The sequence below is a fragment of the Phyllobates terribilis genome, unplaced genomic scaffold, assembly GCF_046119375.1.
Source record: "Phyllobates terribilis strain yellow unplaced genomic scaffold, ASM4611937v1 Scaffold_3__8_contigs__length_932513732, whole genome shotgun sequence".
In the NCBI taxonomy this organism is placed as follows: Eukaryota; Metazoa; Chordata; class Amphibia; order Anura; family Dendrobatidae; genus Phyllobates; species Phyllobates terribilis.
The window spans coordinates 20225065-20245905 of NW_027362763.1; the positions used below are offsets into that span (position 1 = coordinate 20225065).

The 20841-nt window shown below is 48.8% G+C and overlaps 1 protein-coding gene across 2 annotated transcripts in view; it reads right to left on the reverse strand.

Annotated features, from left to right (window-relative positions):
• Positions 1–20841, reverse strand: part of LOC141258709 (uncharacterized) — a 67391-nt gene that overhangs the window by 13299 nt on the left and 33251 nt on the right. For both annotated transcript variants that reach the window (XM_073673731.1, XM_073673732.1), the window contains exons 4-8: positions 4919–4985; positions 4322–4413; positions 4165–4240; positions 3994–4070; positions 3797–3905 (exon numbers count right to left, since the gene is read on the reverse strand). In XM_073673731.1, the coding sequence (XP_073529832.1) occupies positions 3797–3905; positions 3994–4070; positions 4165–4240; positions 4322–4413; positions 4919–4985 (421 nt within the window). The remainder of the gene's footprint in view (positions 1–3796; positions 3906–3993; positions 4071–4164; positions 4241–4321; positions 4414–4918; positions 4986–20841) is intronic.

Here is a 20841-nt window from a genome sequence, read left to right on the forward strand (position 1 = left end):
AAAAAAGAGGAGCCATTAGTAGAACTTTCACGGAGAGTCCACTTACCCCCTGGCATATGCGGTACCGTAGAAGCAGAGGAATCCTTCTTAACCGGCGGAGGATCACACCGAAGGACAGGACCTTCCTTCCTGCTCTTAGCGGTAAACTTCTCAGTAGAACGGCTGGACCCGGTTCGGGAACGACGTTGTACCGCCTGTTGTGAGGGCTCCCCAGAGGGCTGCTCCTCTTGCTGAGGTGAAAGCTCCTGTGTATCTCCCATTGTATACAAGAAAACAAAGGGCTGGGAAGCACCTCTGCATATAGCCAGACCTTCTTATATACTGGCCATGCAGGTATCTTTTTTTTTTTTTTTTTTCCTCCTCCCCCCTACCCCCTACCCCCTCCCCGGGCTGGGCAGAACACCTGCGGGACGATCATCCGTTCCGGGAGGCCCATACTGCTCCGGTGTCCCCACCGCTTTTGGGGGGGGGGGGGGGGGTTAGAAAGTCTTACCCGCATTCGGCCTCCATCCACACATACAGCGGACCATCCAGCTCCAGTGAGGGGATGTCACGCTGGCCGCAACGCGCACGGAGGTGCCCCAATGAGCCCTGCCGTGGCGTCTCCAGGAAGAAGAGGACCGACCAGGGGAGGAACCTCATCGCTCCAGGTACCCTGTCTATCCCTCTGGGCAAGAGACCGCTCCAATTTTCCTCCTGCAGGAACCTGATAGGTCTCCCATCATGGACAGGAAACCTAAACTGAGGCGGGAGAGAGGTGCAGCCCTTTTTAACCTGTAGGTTTCCTGTCCATGATGGGCGGATCCTCTCTCTCGTGGTGCTGTCATGGGAGTACGAATAAACACAATACAGGCTGATCCAACTTTGATGTAATGTCCTTAAAACAAGTCAAAATGAGTCTCAATATTCTGTGTGGACTCCACGTGCCAGTATGACCTCCCTACAACGCCTGGGCATGCTCCTGATGAGGTTGAGTATTGTGTGTGGCCTCCACGTGCCTGTATGACCTCCCTACAACGCCTGGGCATGCTCCTGATGAGGCTGAGTATTGTGTGTGGCCTCCACGTGCCTGTATGACCTCCCTACAACGCCTGGGCATGCTCCTGATGAGGTTGTGGATGGTCTCCTGTGGGACCTCCTCCCAGACCTGGACTAAAGCATCCGCCAACTCCTGGACAGTCTGTGGTGCAACGTGACGTTGGTGGATGGAGCGAGACATGATGTCCCAGATGTGCTCAATCGGATTCAGGTTTGGGGAACGGACGGCCAGTCCATAGCTTCAATGCCTTCATCTTGCAGGAACTGCTGACACACTCCAGCCACATGAGGTCTAGCATTGTCCTGCATTAGGAGAAACCCAGGGCCAACCACACCAGCATATGGTCTCACAAGGGTCTGAGGATCTCATCTCGGTACCTAATGGCAGTCAGGCTACCTCTGGCGAGCACATGGAGGGCTGTGCGGCCCTCCAAAGAAATGCCACCCCACACCATTACTGACCCACTGCCAAACCGGTCATGCTGAAGAATGTTGCAGGCAGCAGATCGCTCTCCACGGCGTCTCCAGACTCTGTCACGTCTGTCACATGTGCTCAGTGTGAACCTGCTTTCAACTGTGAAGAGCACAGGGCGCCAGTAGCGACTTTGCCAATCCTGGTGTTCTGTGGCAAATGCCAAGCGTCCTGCACAGTGTTGGGCTGTGAGCACAACCCCCATCTGTGGACGTCGGGCCCTCATACCACCCTCATGGAGTCGGTTTCTAACCATTTGTGCAGACACATGCACATTTGTGGCCTGCTGGAGGTCATTTTGCAGGGCTGTGGCAGTGCTCCTCCTGTTCCTCCTTGCACAAAGGCGGAGGTAGCGGGCCTGCTGCTGGGTTGTTGCCCTCCTACGGCCCCCTCCACGTCTCCTGGTGTACTGGCCTGTCCCCTGGTAGCGCCTCCAGCCTCTGGACACTACGCTGACAGACACAGCAAACCTTCTTGCCACAGCTCGCATTGATGTGCCATCCTGGATGAGCTGCACTACCTGAGCAACTTCTGTGGGTTGTAGAGTCCGTCTCATTCTACTATGAGAGTGAAAGCACAACCAACATTCAAAAGTGACCACAACATCAGCCAGAAAGCATTGGTACTGAGATGTGGTCTGTGGTCCCCACCTGCAGAACCACTCCTTTATTGAGGGTGTCTTGATAATTACCAATAATTTCCATCTATTGTCTATTCCATTTGCGCAACAGCATGTGAAATTGATTGTCAATCAGTGTTGCTTCCTAAGTGGACAGTTTGATTTCACAGAAGTTTGATTCACTTGGAGTTATATTCTGTTGTTTAAGTGTTCCCTTTATATTTTTGAGTAGTGTATATACACTACCGTCCAAAGGTTTGGGGTCACCCAAACAATTTTGTGTTTTCCATGAAAACTCATACTTTTATTTATCAAATGAGTTGCAAAATGATTATAAAATATCGTCCAGACAGTGACAAGGTTAGAAATAATGATTTTTATTAGAATAATTTTCTCCTTCACACTTTGCTTTGGGCACAGAATGCTCCTTTGCAGCAATTCCAGCATTGCAGACCTTTGGCATTCTAGCTGTTAATTTGCTGAGGTAATCTTGAGACATTTCCCCCCATGCTTCCTGAAGCCCCTCCACAAGTTGGATTGGCTTGATGGGCACTTTTTGCACACCATACGGTCAAGCGGCTCCCACAACAGCTGAATGGGGTTGAGATCTGGTGACTGCGCTGGCCACTCCATTACAGATAGAATACCAGCTGCCTGCTTCTTCCCTAGATAGTTCATGCATAATTTGGAGGTGTGCTTTGGGTCATTGTCCTGTTGTAGGATGAAATTGGCTCCAATCAAGCGCTGTCCACAGGGTATGGCATGGCGTTGCAAAAATGGAAAGATAGCCTTCCTTATTCAAAATCCCATTTACCTTGTACAAATCTCCCACTTTACCAGCACCAAAGCAACCCCAGACCATCACATTACCTCCACCATGCTTGACAGATGGCGTCAGGCACTCTTCCAGCATCTTTTCAGTTGTTCTGCGTCTCACAAATGTTCTTCTGTGTGATCCAAACACCTCAAACTTTGATTAGTCTGTCCATAAAACTTTTTTCCAATCTTCCTCTGTCCAATGTCTGTGTTCTTTTGCCCATATTAATCTTCTCCTTTTATTGGCCAGTCTCAGATATGGCTTTTTCTTTGCCACTTTGCAGGGGAGTCAGAAGCTTGAGTCAAAACCGGACAGAAGAAATGAACTGTTTGAGGTTTTATCTTGGACATTTATATTTTTTTAAGGCTTAAGAACCACTGCTATAGCCTCTCAACCTCTACTGGAGGTAACAGTCAGGTTTCTGATATCAGGATAAGAAAGGGCACCAAGGTCCTGGCAGGGCAAGAAGCGTTTTCTTGACATTTCTTTTACAAAGGATCAGAAGAGCCTGTACTCAGGTTCTATCCCAGACATTGAAGTTGTTTTCCTGGAATTAATAATTTCTTTTAAAGATCTTGGTGACTTCTTGAGATGGTCATTAAACTGTCAATGAAGATATTCTATAAAAAAAAAACATTGAGTTTTCCTCAGATGCCAGTGACTAGTGGAGCTGATATTCACAGCTAAAGTGTAAAAGAAAAGATTCCAAACCACAGGAAGGATACGCGGACCACGAGAGACAGAATGTCTATGTACACACCTCAGTCCAACACTATTATCAGATGTGTTAATGTCGTAGCTGTAAGAAGGAGCTTCACCAGAAGACACCGGTGACCCCATTATTACATACCTGCGGTATCATCTCCTGGAGTCTCCTCCTTCACATGGCTTAAACACGGCTGATCGTCAATCATCTGCTTTTCTTCATACTCCACTTTAATGATGGTCAGATCTCCACCCTGATGTCACATATATAACAGCTCAGTACAATACAACAGACACATCACCAGAAGAAGCCCCCAAATCTCTGAGCGCACCCCCATCTACCTGCTGACTCTCCGGACAGTCCTGGGAATACGGAGGACCCGGACATCTCTCTGGGGGATTTCTTACACGGAGTCCATCTGTAGGAAACAGCCGGACAAGAGATTGTTACATGGGGTGATGGGAGTAGTATCTAGGTGACCCTCTAACAGACATGATCGTTCCCCTCCTTACACTGCTGCTCGGTCATGAACTCGGTCTCCTCTTCTTCATCTATGACCTCAACCTTGATATTAATCAGGTCTTCACCCTAAAATAGAAGAAAAATGTGAAATGAGCCACGAATCAGAGATTTATTATCGTATTTGGGTGAGAAGGTTGCGCCACCTACCCGAGGATTCTCTGGGACATTCTCCTCTGGACAATCCTGGGAATAGAGAGGAGCAGGACATCTCTCCGGGGGATTTCTTACACGAAGTCCATCTGTAGGAGAGAAACCGTGACAATGCACCTGTTCTTCATACAAAGGTCTTCTCTTATAGAGAGTCAGACAATGTCGTAACCTCCATGAGGATTCACCTTTAGAGGGGAAGGAAACAGCATGGAAGAGTTGGTCTCTTTATTGTATCTTCTCCAGTAACACAAAATCAGACAGAAAATAAAGTCAAGGATATCGAGTCTCCTCTGTACGTTGTCATTCTACTTACAAGCAGGAAATTATCTTCTGATGTAAAGAGCAAAACAAATAACTATAGAGGAATCAGTCAGGAAGGAGGAGAGAGGACTTGTCTGTGGCCACCGCCACCATCACTCCATTCTTGCGGTCACTGATCCCTCCAGGTCTCCTGTGGTCACTTTCATTTACACCAAAGCTGAGAACAACTCACAATCGCTTCTACATCAGGACAATAAAGAGCCCTATCCCGGAAGAGACCCGGCGCTAATGTGTGCGAGGATCTCCTCCAGTCACATACTGGCCTCTCCTTACCGGGGAAGAGAGGAAGCGGCTGATCCTCCATCATAATGTCCTGGTGTCCTCCAGGGTCCTCTGAGGTCTGTAGGGAGAGAGGGCATATGGTATATAGGAAGCCAACATCACCCACAATCCTCCAGTGTATACTGTATAACCTCCCAGAATCCTCCAGAGTATACTGTATAATCTCCCAGAATCCTCCAGTGTATACTGTATAACCTCCCAGAATCCTCCAGTGTATACTGTATAATCTCCCAGCAGTCTCCTCTCATCACCCAGAATCCTCCAGTGTATACTGTATAATCTCCCAGCAGTCTCCTCTCATAATTCAGAATCCTCCAGTGTATACTGTATAATCTCCCAGCAGTATCCTCTCTGCTCATCACCCAGAATCCTCCAGTGTATACTGTATAATCTCCCAGCAGTCTCCTCTCTGCTCATCACCCAGAATCCTCCAGTGTATACTGTATAATCTCCCAGCAGACTCCTCTCATCACCCAGAATCCTCCAGTGTATACTGTATAATCTCCCAGAATCCTCCAGTGTATACTGTATAATCTCCCAGCAGTCTCCTCTCATCACCCAGAATCCTCCAGTGTATACTGTAGAATCTCCCAGCAGTCTCCTCTCATCACCCAGAATCCTCCAGTGTATACTGTATAACCTCCCAGAATCCTCCAGTGTATACTGTATAATCTCCCAGAATCCTCCAGAGTATACTGTATAATCTCCCAGCAGTCTCCTCTCATCACCCAGAATCCTCCAGTGTATACTGTAGAATCTCCCAGCAGTCTCCTCTCATCACCCAGAATCCTCCAGTGTATACTGTATAACCTCCCAGAATCCTCCAGTGTATACTGTATAACCTCCCAGAATCCTCCAGTGTATACTGTATAACCTCCCAGAATCCTCCAGTGTATACTGTATAATCTCCCAGCAGTCTCCCCTCATCACCCAGAATCCTCCAGTGTATACTGTATAATCTCCCAGCAGTCTCCTCTCCTCACCCAGAATCCTCCAGTGTAAACTGTATAATCTCCCAGCAGTCTCCTCTCATCACCCAGAATCCTCCAGTGCATACTGTATAATCTCCCAGCAGTCTCCTCTCATCACCCAGAATCCTCCAGTGTATACTGTATAATCTCCCAGAATCCTCCAGGGTACACTGTATAACCTCCCAGAACCCTCCAGTGCATACTGTATAATCTCCTAGAATCCTCCAGTGTATACTGTATAACCTCCCAGAATCCTCCAGAGCAGACTTGGGCAAAGTGCGGCCCGCGGGCCACATTCGGCCCTCTGGCTGTTCCAGTCCGGCCCGTGGACCAAGACTGCCAAGGGGCTGATAACAGTGGCCCACGGGCCCCACTATGCCCTTCCCAGCTCACACACATGCCGTCACTGCCCGCCGTCACTGCCCGCCCACACGCCGTCACCGCTGTCTCAATCCGCGGTCTCAATCCGCTGTGAATGCATTGGTGGAAAAGGGGCCGCTACCGCGCTCTTCCATCAATCAGCATTAGAAACAGCTGACGCGATGGCGTCAGCCTGTGCACTGCGGAGAGTCAGTGCTTCTCAGACAGGAGCGCCAGGGGAACAGGAAGTGAGGTAAGTATATGCTGGACATAGGGGGGGCTTTAATGATGGACACAGGGGGGGCACTCTCATGCTGGACGAAGGGGGGGCTTTAATGCTGGACACAGGGGGGGTACTCTCAGGCTGAACACAGGGGGGCTCTCATGCTGGACACAGGGAGGCTCTCATGCTGGACACAGGGGGGGGCTCTCATGCTGGACACAGAGGGGCTCTCTCATGTTGGACACAGAGGGGCTCTCTCATGCTGGACACAGAGGGGCTCTCTCATGCTGGACACAGAGGGGGCTGTAATGCTGGACACTGGGGGGGGCTGTCAGGCTGGACACTGGGGAGGGCTGTCATGCTGGAGACACTGGGGGGCTCTCATGCTGGACAATAAGGAGGGCTGTCATGCTGGACACAGGGGTGCTCTCATACTGGAAACTGGGGGGCTTTAATGCTGGGCACTGGGAGGCTTTAATGCTGGACACTAAGGAGGGCTGTCATACTGGAAACGGGAGGGCTGTCATGCTGGACACTGGGGAGGCTCTTGGGCTCTCATACTGGACATGAGGGGGCTGTGTGAGGCTCATGCTGGACATGAGGGGGCTGTGTGGGGCTCATGCTTGACACGGGAGGGATGTGTGGGGCTCATGCTGGCCACGGGGGGGCTGTGTGGGGCTCATGCTGAACATGGGGGGGCTGTGTGGGGCTCATGCTGGCCTTGTGGGGCTGTGTGGGACTCATAATGGACATGGGGGGCTGTGTAGGACTCATGCTGTATATAGAGAGGCTGTGTGGGGGCTCAAGCTGTATATAGGGGGATGTCAGCACACTTAATTCTGCTCAATATTAAGTTACACAATTCATATTTATGTAATCATTAATAATAATAATTAGAATTAATATGTTAATATTAATATTGAGCAGAATTAATTTCAGCCTATTGGTTCGGCCCTCCCCAACAGTCACAGTCTCTCATGTGGCCCCTCGGGAAAATTAATTGCCCACCCCTGCTCCAGAGCATACTGTATAATCTCCCAGCAGTCTCCTCTCATCACCCAGAATCCTCCAGTGTATACTGTATAATCTCCCAGCAGTCTCCTCTCAGCTCATCACCCAGAATCCTCCAGTGTATACTGTATAATCTCCGCTCATCACCCAGAATCCTCCAGTGTATACTGTAGAATCTCCCAGCAGTCTTCTCTCATCACCCAGAATCCTCCAGTGTATACTGTATAACATCACAGCAGTCACCTCTCATCACCCAGAATCCTCCAGTGTATACTGTATAATCTCCCAGAATCCTCCATTGTATACTGTATAATCTCACAGAATCCTCCATTGTATACTGTATAATCTCCCAGAATCCTCCATTGTATACTGTATAATCTCACAGAATCCTCCAGAGTATACTGTATAATCTCCCAGCAGTCTCCTCTCATCACCCAGAATCCTCCAGTGTATACTGTATAATCTCCCTGCAGTCTCCTCTCATCACCCAGAATCCTCCAGTGTATACTGTATAATCTCCCAGCAGTCTCCTCTCATCACCCAGAATCCTCCAGTGTATACTGTATAATCTCCCAGCAGTCTCCTCTCATCACCCAGAATCCTCCAGTGTATACTGTATAATCTCCCAGCAGTCTCCTCTCATCACCCAGAATCCTCCAGTGTATACTGTATAATCTCCTAGCAGTCTCCTCTCATCACCCAGACTCCTCCAGAGTATACTGTATAATCTCCCAGCAGTCTCCTCTCCTCTCATCACCCAGAATCCTCCAGTAAATACTGTATAATTTCCCAGCAGTCTGCTCTCCTCTCATCACCCAGAATCCTCCAGTGTATACTGTATAATCTCCCAGCAGTCTCCGCTCATCACCCAGAATCCTCCAGTGTATACTGTATAATCTCCCAGCAGTCTGCTCTCCTCTCATCACCCAGAATCCTCCAGTGTATACTGTATAATCTCCCAGCAGTCTCCGCTCATCACCCAGAATCCTCCAGTGTATACAGTATAATCTTCCAGCAGTCTCCTCTCATTACCCAGAATCCTCCAGTGTATACTGTATAATCTCCCAGCAGTCTCCTCTCCGCTCATCACCCAGAATTCTCCAGTGTATACTGTATAATCTCCCAGCAGTCTCCTCTCCGCTCATCACCCAGAATCCTCCAGTATATACTGTATAATCTCCCAGCAGTCTCCACTCCTCTCATCACCCAGAATCCTCCAGTGTATACTGTATAATCTCCCAGCAGTCTCCGCTCACCACCCAGAATCCTCCAGTGTATAATCTCCCAGCAGTCTCCTCTCTGCTCATCACCCAGAATCCTCCAGTATATACTGTATAATCTCCCAGCACTCTCCTCTCAGCTCATCCCCCAGAATCCTCCAGTGTATACTGTATAATCTCCCAGCAGTCTCCTCTCCGCTCATCACCCAGAATCCTCCAGTGTATACTGTATAATCTCCCAGCAGTCTCCTCTCCACTCATCACCCAGAATCCTCCAGTATATACTGTATAATCTCCCAGCAGTCACCTCTCCTCACCCAGAATCCTCAAGAGTACACTGTATAATCTCCCAGCAGTCTCCTCTCCTCTCATCACCAAGAATCCTCCAGTGTATACTGTATAATCTCCCAGCAGTCTCCTCTCCTGTCATCACCCAGAATCCTCCAGTGTATACTGTATAATCTCCCAGAAGTCTCCGCTCATCACCCAGAATCCTCCAGTGTATAATCTCCCAGCAGTCTCCTCTCATCACCCAGAATCCTCCAGTGTATACTGTAAAATCTCCCAGCAGTCTCCTCTCATCACCCAGAATCCTCCAGTGTACACTGTATAATCTCCCAGCAGTCTCCTCTCCTTTCATCACCCAGAATCCTCCAGTGTATACTGTATAATGTTCCAGCAGTCTCCTCTCCGCTCATCACATCAGAATCCTCCAGTGTATAATCTCCCAGCAGTCTCCTCTCTGCTCATCACCCAGAATCCTCCAGTGTATACTGTATAATCTCCCAGCAGTCTCCTCTCCGCTCGTCACCCAGAATCCTCCAGTGTACACTGTATAATCTCCCAGCAGTCTCCTCTCCGCTCATCACCCAGAATCCTCCAGTATATACTGTATAATCTCCCAGCACTCTCCTCTCAGCTCATCCCCCAGAATCCTCCAGTGTATACTGTATAATCTCCCAGCAGTCTCCTCTCATCACCCAGAATCCTCCAGTGTACACTGTATAATCTCCCAGCAGTCTCCTCTCATCACCCAGAATCCTCCAGTGTATACTGTATAATCTCCCAGCAGTCTCCTCTCCGCTCATCACCCAGAATCCTCCAGTGTATACTGTATAATCTCCCAGCAGTCTCCTCTCCTCTCATCACCCAGAATCCTCCAGTGTATACTGTATAATCTCCCAGCAGTCTCCTCTCCTCTCATCCCCCAGAATCCTCCAGTATATACTGTATAATCTCCCAGCAGTCTCCTCTCCGCTCATCACCCAGAATCCTCCAGTATATACTGTATAATCTCCCAGCACTCTCCTCTCATCACCCAGAATCCTCCAGTGTACACTGTATAATCTCCCAGCAGTCTCCGCTCATCACCCAGAATCCTCCAGTGTATACTGTATAATCTCCCAGCAGTCTCCTCTCCGCTCATCACATCAGAATCCTCCAGTGTATACTGTATAATCTCCCAGCAGTCTCCTCTCCTCTCATCCCCCAGAATCCTCCAGTATATACTGTATAATCTCCCAGCAGTCTCCTCTCCGCTCATCACCCAGAATCCTCCAGTATATACTGTATAATCTCCCAGCAGTCTCCTCTCCTCTCATCACCCAGAATCCTCCAGTGTACACTGTATAATCTCCCAGCAGTCTCCGCTCATCACCCAGAATCCTCCAGTGTATAATCTCCCAGCAGTCTCCTCTCATCACCCAGAATCTTTCAGTGTATGCTGTATAATCTCCCAGCAGTCTCCTCTCCTCTCATCACCAAGAATCCTCCAGTGTATACTGTATAATCTCCCAGCAGTCTCCTCTCCTGTCATCACCCAGAATCCTCCAGTGTATACTGTATAATCTCCCAGCAGTCTCCTCTCCTCTCATCCCCCAGAATCCTCCAGTATATACTGTATAATCTCCCAGCAGTCTCCTCTCCGCTCATCACCCAGAATCCTCCAGTATATACTGTATAATCTCCCAGCAGTCTCCTCTCCGCTCATCACCCAGAATCCTCCAGTGTACACTGTATAATCTCCCAGCAGTCTCCTCTCCGCTCATCACCCAGAATCCTCCAGTATATACTGTATAATCTCCCAGCACTCTCCTCTCAGCTCATCCCCCAGAATCCTCCAGTGTATACTGTATAATCTCCCAGCAGTCTCCTCTCATCACCCAGAATCCTCCAGTGTACACTGTATAATCTCCCAGCAGTCTCCTCTCATCACCCAGAATCCTCCAGTGTATACTGTATAATCTCCCAGCAGTCTCCTCTCCGCTCATCACATCAGAATCCTCCAGTGTATACTGTATAATCTCCCAGCAGTCTCCTCTCCGCTAATCACATCAGAATCCTCCAGTGTATACTGTATAATCTCCCAGCAGTCTCCTCTCCTGTCATCCCCCAGAATCCTCCAGTGTATACTGTATAATCTCCCAGCAGTCTCCTCTCCTCTCATCCCCCAGAATCCTCCAGTATATACTGTATAATCTCCCAGCAGTCTCCTCTCCGCTCATCACCCAGAATCCTCCAGTATATACAGTATAATCTCCCAGCAGTCTCCTCTCCTCTCATCACCCAGAATCCTCCAGTGTACACTGTATAATCTCCCAGCAGTCTCCGCTCATCACCCAGAATTCTCCAGTGTATAATCTCCCAGCAGTCTCCTCTCATCACCCAGAATCCTCCAGTGTATGCTGTATAATCTCCCAGCAGTCTCCTCTCCTCTCATCACCAAGAATCCTCCAGTGTATACTGTATAATCTCCCAGCAGTCTCCTCTCCTGTCATCACCCAGAATCCTCCAGTGTATACTGTACAATCTCCCAGCAGTCTCCGCTCATCACCCAGAATCCTCCAGTGTATACTGTATAATCTCCCAGAATCCTCCATTGTATACTGTATAATCTCACAGAATCCTCCATTGTATACTGTATAATCTCCCAGAATCCTCCATTGTATACTGTATAATCTCCCAGAATCCTCAAGTGTATACTGTATAATCTCCCAGAATCCTCAAGTGTATACTGTATAATCTCCCTGGAGTCTCCGCTCATCACCCAGAATCCTCTAGTGTATACTGTATAACATCACAGCAGTCACCTCTCATCACCCAGAATCCTCCAGTGTATACTGTATAATCTCCCAGAATCCTCCATTGTATACTGTATAATCTCACAGAATCCTCCATTGTATACTGTATAATCTCCCAGAATCCTCCATTGTATACTGTATAATCTCACAGAATCCTCCATTGTATACTGTATAATCTCACAGAATCCTCCAGAGTATACTGTATAATCTCCCAGCAGTCTCCTCTCATCACCCAGAATCCTCCAGTGTATACTGTATAATCTCCTAGCAGTCTCCTCTCATCACCCAGAATCCTCCAGTGTATACTGTATAATCTCCCAGCAGCCTCCTCTCCGCTCATCACCCAGACTCCTCCAGAGTATACTGTATAATCTCCCAGCAGTCTCCTCTCCGCTCATCACCCAGAATCCTCCAGTGTATACTGTATAACCTACCAGCAGTCTCCTCTCCGCTCATCACCCAGAATCCTCCAGTGTATACTGTATAATCTCCCAGCAGTCTGCTCTCCTCTCATCACCCAGATTCCTCCAGTGTATACTGTATAATCTCCCAGCAGTCTCCGCTCATCACCCAGAATCCTCCAGTGTATACTGTATAATCTCCCAGCAGTCTCCTCTCCTGTCATCACCCAGAATCCTCCAGTGTATACTGTATAATCTCCCAGCAGTCTCCTCTCCTCTCATCCCCCAGAATCCTCCAGTATATACTGTATAATCTCCCAGCAGTCTCCTCTCCGCTCATCACCCAGAATTCTCCAGTGTATACTGTATAATCTCCCAGCAGTCTCCTCTCCGCTCATCACCCAGAATCCCCCAGTATATACTGTATAATCTCCCAGCAGTCTCCACTCCTCTCATCACCCAGAATCCTCCAGTGTATACTGTATAATCTCCCAGCAGTCTCCGCTCACCACCCAGAATCCTCCAGTGTATAATCTCCCAGCAGTCTCCTCTCTGCTCATCACATCAGAATCCTCCAGTGTATAATCTCCCAGCAGTCTCCTCTCTGCTCATCACCCAGAATCCTCCAGTATATACTGTATAATCTCCCAGCACTCTCCTCTCAGCTCATCCCCCAGAATCCTCCAGTGTATACTGTATAATCTCCCAGCAGTCCCCTCTCCGCTCATCCCCCAGAATTCTCCAGTGTATACGGTATAATCTCCCAGCAGTCTCCTCTCCTCTCATCCCCCAGAATCCTCCAGTGTATACTGTATAATCTCCCAGCAGTCTCCTCTCATCTCATCACCCAGAATCCTCCAGTGTATACTGTATAATCTCCCAGCAGTCTCCTCTCCGCTCATCACCCAGAATCCTCCAGTGTACACTGTATAATCTCCCAGCAGTCTCCTCTCCTCACCCAGAATCCTCCAGTGTATACTGTATAATCTCCCAGCAGTCTCCTCTCCGCTCATCACCCAGAATCCTCCAGTATATACTGTATAATCTCCCAGCAGTCTCCTCTCATCACCCAGAATCCTCCAGTGTATAATCTCGCAGCAGTCCCCTCTCCGCTCATCCCCCAGAATCCTCCAGTGTATACGGTATAATCTCCCAGCAGTTTACTCTCAGCTCATCCCCCAGAATCGTCCAGTGTATACTGAATAATCTCCCAGCAGTCTCCTCTCCGCTCATCACCAAGTATCCTCCAGTGTATACTGTATAATCTCCCAGCAGTCTCCTCTCATCACCCAGAATCCTCCAGTGTATACTGTATAATCTCCTAGCAGTCTCTTCTCATCACCCAGAATCGTCCAGTGTATACTGTATAATGTCCCAGCAGTCTCCGCTCATCACCCAGAATCCTCCAGTGTATACTGTGTAATCTCCCAGCAGTCTCCTCTCCGCTCATCACATCAGAATCCTCCAGTGTATAATCTCCCAGCAGTCTCCTCTCTGCTCATCACCCAGAATCCTCCAGTGTATACTGTATAATCTCCCAGCAGTCTCCTCTACGCTCATCACCCAGAATCCTCCAGTGTATACTGTATAATCTCCCAGCATTCTCCTCTCCGCTCATCACCCAGAATCCTCCAGTGTATACTGTATAATCTCCCAGCAGTCTCCTCTCCGCTCATCACCCAGAATCCTCCAGTATATACTGTATAATCTCCCAGCAGTCTCCTCTCAGCTCATCCCCCAGAATCCTCCAGTGTATACTGTATAATCTCCCAGCAGTCTCCTCTCATCACCCAGAATCCTCCAGTGTACACTGTATAATCTCCCAGCAGTCTCCTCTCATCACCCAGAATCCTCCAGTGTATACTGTATAATCTCCCAGCAGTCTCCTCTCCGCTCATCACATCAGAATCCTCCAGTGTATACTGTATAATCTCCCAGCAGTCTCCTCTCCGCTCATCACATCAGAATCCTCCAGTGTATACTGTATAATCTCCCAGCAGTCTCCTCTCCTCTCATCCCCCAGAATCCTCCAGTATATACTGTATAATCTCCCAGCAGTCTCCTCTCCGCTCATCACCCAGAATCCTCCAGTATATACTGTATAATCTCCCAGCAGTCTCCTCTCCTCTTATCACCCAGAAACCTCCAGTGTACACTGTATAATCTCCCAGCTGTCTTCTCTCCTCATCCAGAATCCTCCAGTGTATACTGTATAATCTCCCAGCAGTCTCCTCTCCTCTCATCACCCAGAATCCTCCAGTGTATAATCTCCCAGCAGTCTCCTCTCTGCTCATCACCCAGAATCCTCCAGTGTACACTGTATAATCTCCCAGCAGTCTCCTCTCCGCTCATCACATCAGAATCCTCCAGTGTATAATCTCCCAGCAGTCTCCTCTCTGCTCATCACCCAGAATCCTCCAGTGTATACTGTATAATCTCCCAGCAGTCTCCTCTCCGTTCATCACCCAGAATCCTCCAGTGTACACTGTATAATCTCCCAGCAGTCTCCTCTCCGCTCATCACCCAGAATCCTCCAGTATATACTGTGTAATCTCAAAGCAGTCTCCTCTCCTCTCATCACCCAGAATCCTCCAGTGTACACTGTATAATCTCCCAGTAGTCTCCGCTCATCACCCAGAATCCTCCAGTGTATACTGTATAATCTCCCAGCAGTCTCCTCTCCTGTCATCACTCAGAATCCTCCAGTGTATACTGTATAATCTCCCAGCAGTCTCCTCTCCTGTCATCACCCAGAATCCTCCAGTGTATACTGTATAATCTCCCAGCAGTCTCCTCTCCTCTCATCCCCCAGAATCCTCCAGTATATACTGTATAATCTCCCAGCAGTCTCCTCTCCGCTCATCACCCAGAATCCTCCAGTATATACTGTGTAATCTCCCAGCAGTCTCCTCTCCTCTCATCACCCAGAATACTCCAGTGTACACTGTATAATCTCCCAGCAGTCTCCGCTCATCACCCAGAATCCTCCAGTGTATAATCTCCCAGCAGTCTCCTCTCCTCTCATCACCCAGAATCCTCCAGTGTATGCTGTATAATCTCCCAGCAGTCTCCTCTCATCACCCAGAATCCTCCAGTGTATACTGTATAATCTCCCAGCTGTCTTCTCTCCTCATCCAGAATCCTCCAGTGTATACTGTATAATCTCCCAGCAGTCTCCTCTCCTCTCATCACCCAGAATCCTCCAGTGTATACTGTATAATCTCCCAGCAGTCTCCTCTCCTCTCATCCCCCAGAATCCTCCAGTGTATACTGTATAATCTCCCAGCAGTCTCCTCTCCTCTCATCCCCCAGAATCCTCCAGTGTATACTGTATAATCTCCCAGCAGTCTCCTCTCCTCTCATCCCCCAGAATCCTCCAGTGTATACTGTATAATCTCCCAGCAGTCTCCTCTCCTCTCATCCCCCAGAATCCTCCAGTGTATACTGTATAATCTCCCAGCAGTCTCCTCTCCTCTCATCACCCAGAATCCTCCAGTGTATACTGTATAATCTCCCAGCAGTCTCCTCTCCGCTCATCACCAAGTATCCTCCAGTGTATACTGTATAATCTCCCAGCAGACTCCTCTCATCACCCAGAATCCTCCAGTGTATACTGTATAATGTCCCAGCAGTCTCCTCTCCGCTCATCACATCAGAATCCTCCAGTGTATAATCTCCCAGCAGTCTCCTCTCATCTCATCACCCAGAATCCTCCAGTGTATACTGTATAATCTCCCAGCAGTCTCCTCTCCGCTCATCACCCAGAATCCTCCAGTGTACACTGTATAATCTCCCAGCAGTCTCCTCTCATCACCCAGAATCCTCCAGTGTATACTGTATAATCTCCCAGCAGTCTCCTCTCATCACCCAGAATCCTCCAGTGTATACTGTATAATCTCCCAGCAGTCTCCTCTCCGCTCATCACCCAGAATCCTCCAGTATATACTGTATAATCTCCCAGCAGTCTCCTCTCCGCTCATCACATCAGAATCCTCCAGTGTATACTGTATAATCTCCCAGCAGTCTCCTCTCCTGTCATCACCCAGAATCCTCCAGTGTACACAGTATAATCTCCCAGCTGTCTTCTCTCCTCATCCAGAATCCTCCAGTGTATACTGTATAATCTCCCAGCAGTCTCCTCTCCTCTCATCACCCAGAATCCTCCAGTGTATACTGTATAATCTCCCAGCAGTCTCCTCTCCTCTCATCCCCCAGAATCCTCCAGTGTATACTGTATAATCTCCAAGCAGTCTCCTCTCCGCTCATCACCAAGTATCCTCCAGTGTATACTGTATAATCTCCCAGCAGTCTCCTCTCATCACCCAGAATCCTCCAGTGTATACTGTATAATGTCCCAGCAGTCTCCTCTCCGCTCATCACATCAGAATCCTCCAGTGTATAATCTCCCAGCAGTCTCCTCTCTGCTCATCACCCAGAATCCTCCAGTGTATACTGTATAATCTCCCAGCAGTCTCCTCTCCGCTCATCACCCAGAATCCTCCAGTGTACACTGTATAATCTCCCAGCAGTCTCCTCTCCGCTCATCACCCAGAATCCTCCAGTATATACTGTATAATCTCCCAGCACTCTCCTCTCAGCTCATCCCCCAGAATCCTCCAGTGTATACTGTATAATCTCCCAGCAGTCTCCTCTCCGCTCATCACATCAGAATCCTCCAGTGTATAATCTCCCAGCAGTCTCCTCTCATCTCATCACCCAGAATCCTCCAGTGTATACTGTATAATCTCCCAGCAGTCTCCTCTCCGCTCATCACATCAGAATCCTCCAGTGTATACTGTATAATCTCCCAGCAGTCTGCTCTCCTCTCATCACCCAGAATCCTCCAGCGTATACTGTATAATCTCCCAGCAGTCTCCTCTCCGCTCATCACATCAGAATCCTCCAGTGTATAATCTCCCAGCAGTCTCCTCTCTGCTCATCACCCAGAATCCTCCAGTGTATACTGTATAATCTCCCAGCAGTCTCCTCTCCGCTCATCACCCAGAATCCTCCAGTATATACTGTATAATCTCCCAGCACTCTCCTCTCAGCTCATCCCCCAGAATCCTCCAGTGTATACTGTATAATCTCCCAGCAGTCTCCTCTCATCACCCAGAATCCTCCAGTGTACACTGTATAATCTCCCAGCAGTCTCCTCTCATCACCCAGAATCCTCCAGTGTATACTGTATAATCTCCCAGCAGTCTCCTCTCCGCTCATCACATCAGAATCCTCCAGTGTATACTGTATAATCTCCCAGCAGTCTCCTCTCCTGTCATCACCCAGAATCCTCCAGTGTATACTGTATAATCTCCCAGCAGTCTCCTCTCCTGTCATCACCCAGAATCCTCCAGTGTATACTGTATAATCTCCCAGCAGTCTCCTCTCCTCTCATCCCCCAGAATCCTCCAGTATATACTGTATAATCTCCCAGCAGTCTCCTCTCCGCTCATCACCCAGAATCATCCAGTATATACTGTGTAATCTCCCAGCAGTCTCCTCTCCTCTCATCACCCAGAATCCTCCAGTGTACACTGTATAATCTCCCAGCAGTCTCCGCTCATCACCCAGAATCCTCCAGTGTATAATCTCCCAGCAGTCTCCTCTCATCACCCAGAATCCTCCAGTGTATGCTGTATAATCTCCCAGCAGTCTCCTCTCATCACCCAGAATCCTCCAGTGTATACTGTATAATCTCCCAGCTGTCTTCTCTCCTCATCCAGAATCCTCCAGTGTATACTGTATAATCTCCCAGCAGTCTCCTCTCCTCTCATCACCCAGAATCCTCCAGTGTATACTGTATAATCTCCCAGCAGTCTCCTCTCCTCTCATCCCCCAGAATCCTCCAGTGTATACTGTATAATCTCCCAGCAGTCTCCTCTCCGCTCATCACCCAGAATCCTCCAGTGTATACTGTATAATCTCCCAGCAGTCTCCTCTCCTCTCATCCCCCAGAATCCTCCAGTGTATACTGTATAATCTCCCAGCAGTCTCCTCTCCTCTCATCACCCAGAATCCTCCAGTGTATACTGTATAATCTCCCAGCAGTCTCCTCTCCGCTCATCACCAAGTATCCTCCAGTGTATACTGTATAATCTCCCAGCAGACTCCTCTCATCACCCAGAATCCTCCAGTGTATACTGTATAATGTCCCAGCAGTCTCCTCTCCGCTCATCACATCAGAATCCTCCAGTGTATAATCTCCCAGCAGTCTCCTCTCATCTCATCACCCAGAATCCTCCAGTGTATACTGTATAATCTCCGAGCAGTCTCCTCTCCGCTCATCACCCAGAATCCTCCAGTGTACACTGTATAATCTCCCAGCAGTCTCCTCTCCGCTCATCACCCAGAATCCTCCAGTATATACTGTATAATCTCCCAGCACTCCTCTCAGCTCATCCCCCAGAATCCTCCAGTGTATACTGTATAATCTCCCAGCAGTCTCCTCTCATCACCCAGAATCCTCCAGTATATAGTGTATAATCTCCCAGCACTCTCCTCTCAGCTCATCCCCCAGAATCCTCCAGTGTATAATGTATAATCTCCCAGCAGTCTCCTCTCATCACCCAGAATCCTCCAGTGTATACTGTATAATCTCCCAGCAGTCTCCTCTCCTCTCATCCCCCAGAATCCTCCAGTGTATACTGTATAATCTCCCAGCAGTCTCCTCTCAGCTCATCCCCCAGAATCCTCCAGTGTATACTGTATAATCTCCCAGCAGTCTCCTCTCCGCTCATCACCCAGAATCCTCCAGTGTATACTGTATAATCTCCCAGCAGTCTCCTCTCCGCTCATCACCCAGAATCCTCCAGTATATACTGTATAATCTCCCAGCACTCTCCTCTCAGCTCATCCCCCAGAATCCTCCAGTGTATACTGTATAATCTCCCAGCAGTCCCCTCTCCGCTCATCCCCCAGAATCCTCCAGTGTATACGGTATAATCTCCCAGCAGTCTCCTCTCCTCTCATCACCCAGAATCCTCCAGTGTATACTGTATAATCTCCCAGCAGTCTCCTCTCAGCTCATCCCCCAGAATCCTCCAGTGTATACTGTATAATCTCCCAGCAGTCTCCTCTCCGCTCATCACCCAGAATCCTCCAGTGTATACTGTATAATCTCCCAGCAGTCTCCTCTCCGCTCATCACCCAGAATCCTCCAGTATATACTGTATAATCTCCCAGCACTCTCCTCTCAGCTCATCCCCCAGAATCCTCCAGTGTATACTGTATAATCTCCCAGCAGTCCCCTCTCCGCTCATCCCCCAGAATCCTCCAGTGTATATGGTATAATCTCCCAGCAGTCTCCTCTCAGCTCATACCCCAGAATCCTCCAGTGTATACTGTATAATCTCCCAGCAGTCTCAGATCATCTCATCACCCAGAATCCTCCAGTGTATACTGTATAATCTCCCAGCAGTCTCCTCTCCTCACCCAGAATCCTCCAGTGCATACTGTATAATCTCCCAGCAGTCTCCTCTCCGCTCATCACCCAGAATCCTCCAGTATATACTGTGTAATCTCAAAGCAGTCTCCTCTCCTCTCATCACCCAGAATCCTCCAGTGTACACTGTATAATCTCCCAGCAGTCTCCGCTCATCACCCAGAATCCTCCAGTGTATACTGTATAATCTCCCAGCAGTCTCCTCTCCTGTCATCACCCAGAATCCTCCAGTGTATACTGTATAATCTCCCAGCAGTCTCCTCTCCTGTCATCACCCAGAATCCTCCAGTGTATACTGTATAATCTCCCAGCAGTCTCCTCTCCTCTCATCCCCCAGAATCCTCCAGTATATACTGTATAATCTCCCAGCAGTCTCCTCTCCGCTCATCACCCAGAATCCTCCAGTATATACTGTGTAATCTCCCAGCAGTCTCCTCTCCTCTCATCACCCAGAATCCTCCAGTGTACACTGTATAATCTCCCAGCAGTCTCCGCTCATCACCCAGAATCCTCCAGTGTATAATCTCCCAGCAGTCTCCTCTCATCACCCAGAATCCTCCAGTGTATGCTGTATAATCGCCCAGCAGTCTCCTCTCATCACCCAGAATCCTCCAGTGTATACTGTATAATCTCCCAGCTGTCTTCTCTCCTCATCCAGAATCCTCCAGTGTATACTGTATAATCTCCCAGCAGTCTCCTCTCCTCTCATCACCCAGAATCCTCCAGTGTATACTGTATAATCTCCCAGCAGTCTCCTCTCCTCTCATCCCCCAGAATCCTCCAGTGTATACTGTATAATCTCCCAGCAGTCTCCTCTCCTCTCATCCCCCAGAATCCTCCAGTGTATACTGTATAATCTCCCAGCAGTCTCCTCTCCTCTCATCACCCAGAATCCTCCAGTGTATACTGTATAATCTCCCAGCAGTCTCCTCTCCGCTCATCACCAAGTATCCTCCAGTGTATACTGTATAATCTCCCAGCAGACTCCTCTCATCACCCAGAATCCTCCAGTGTATACTGTATAATGTCCCAGCAGTCTCCTCTCCGCTCATCACATCAGAATCCTCCAGTGTATAATCTCCCAGCAGTCTCCTCTCATCTCATCACCCAGAATCCTCCAGTGTATACTGTATAATCTCCCAGCAGTCTCCTCTCCGCTCATCACCCAGAATCCTCCAGTGTACACTGTATAATCTCCCAGCAGTCT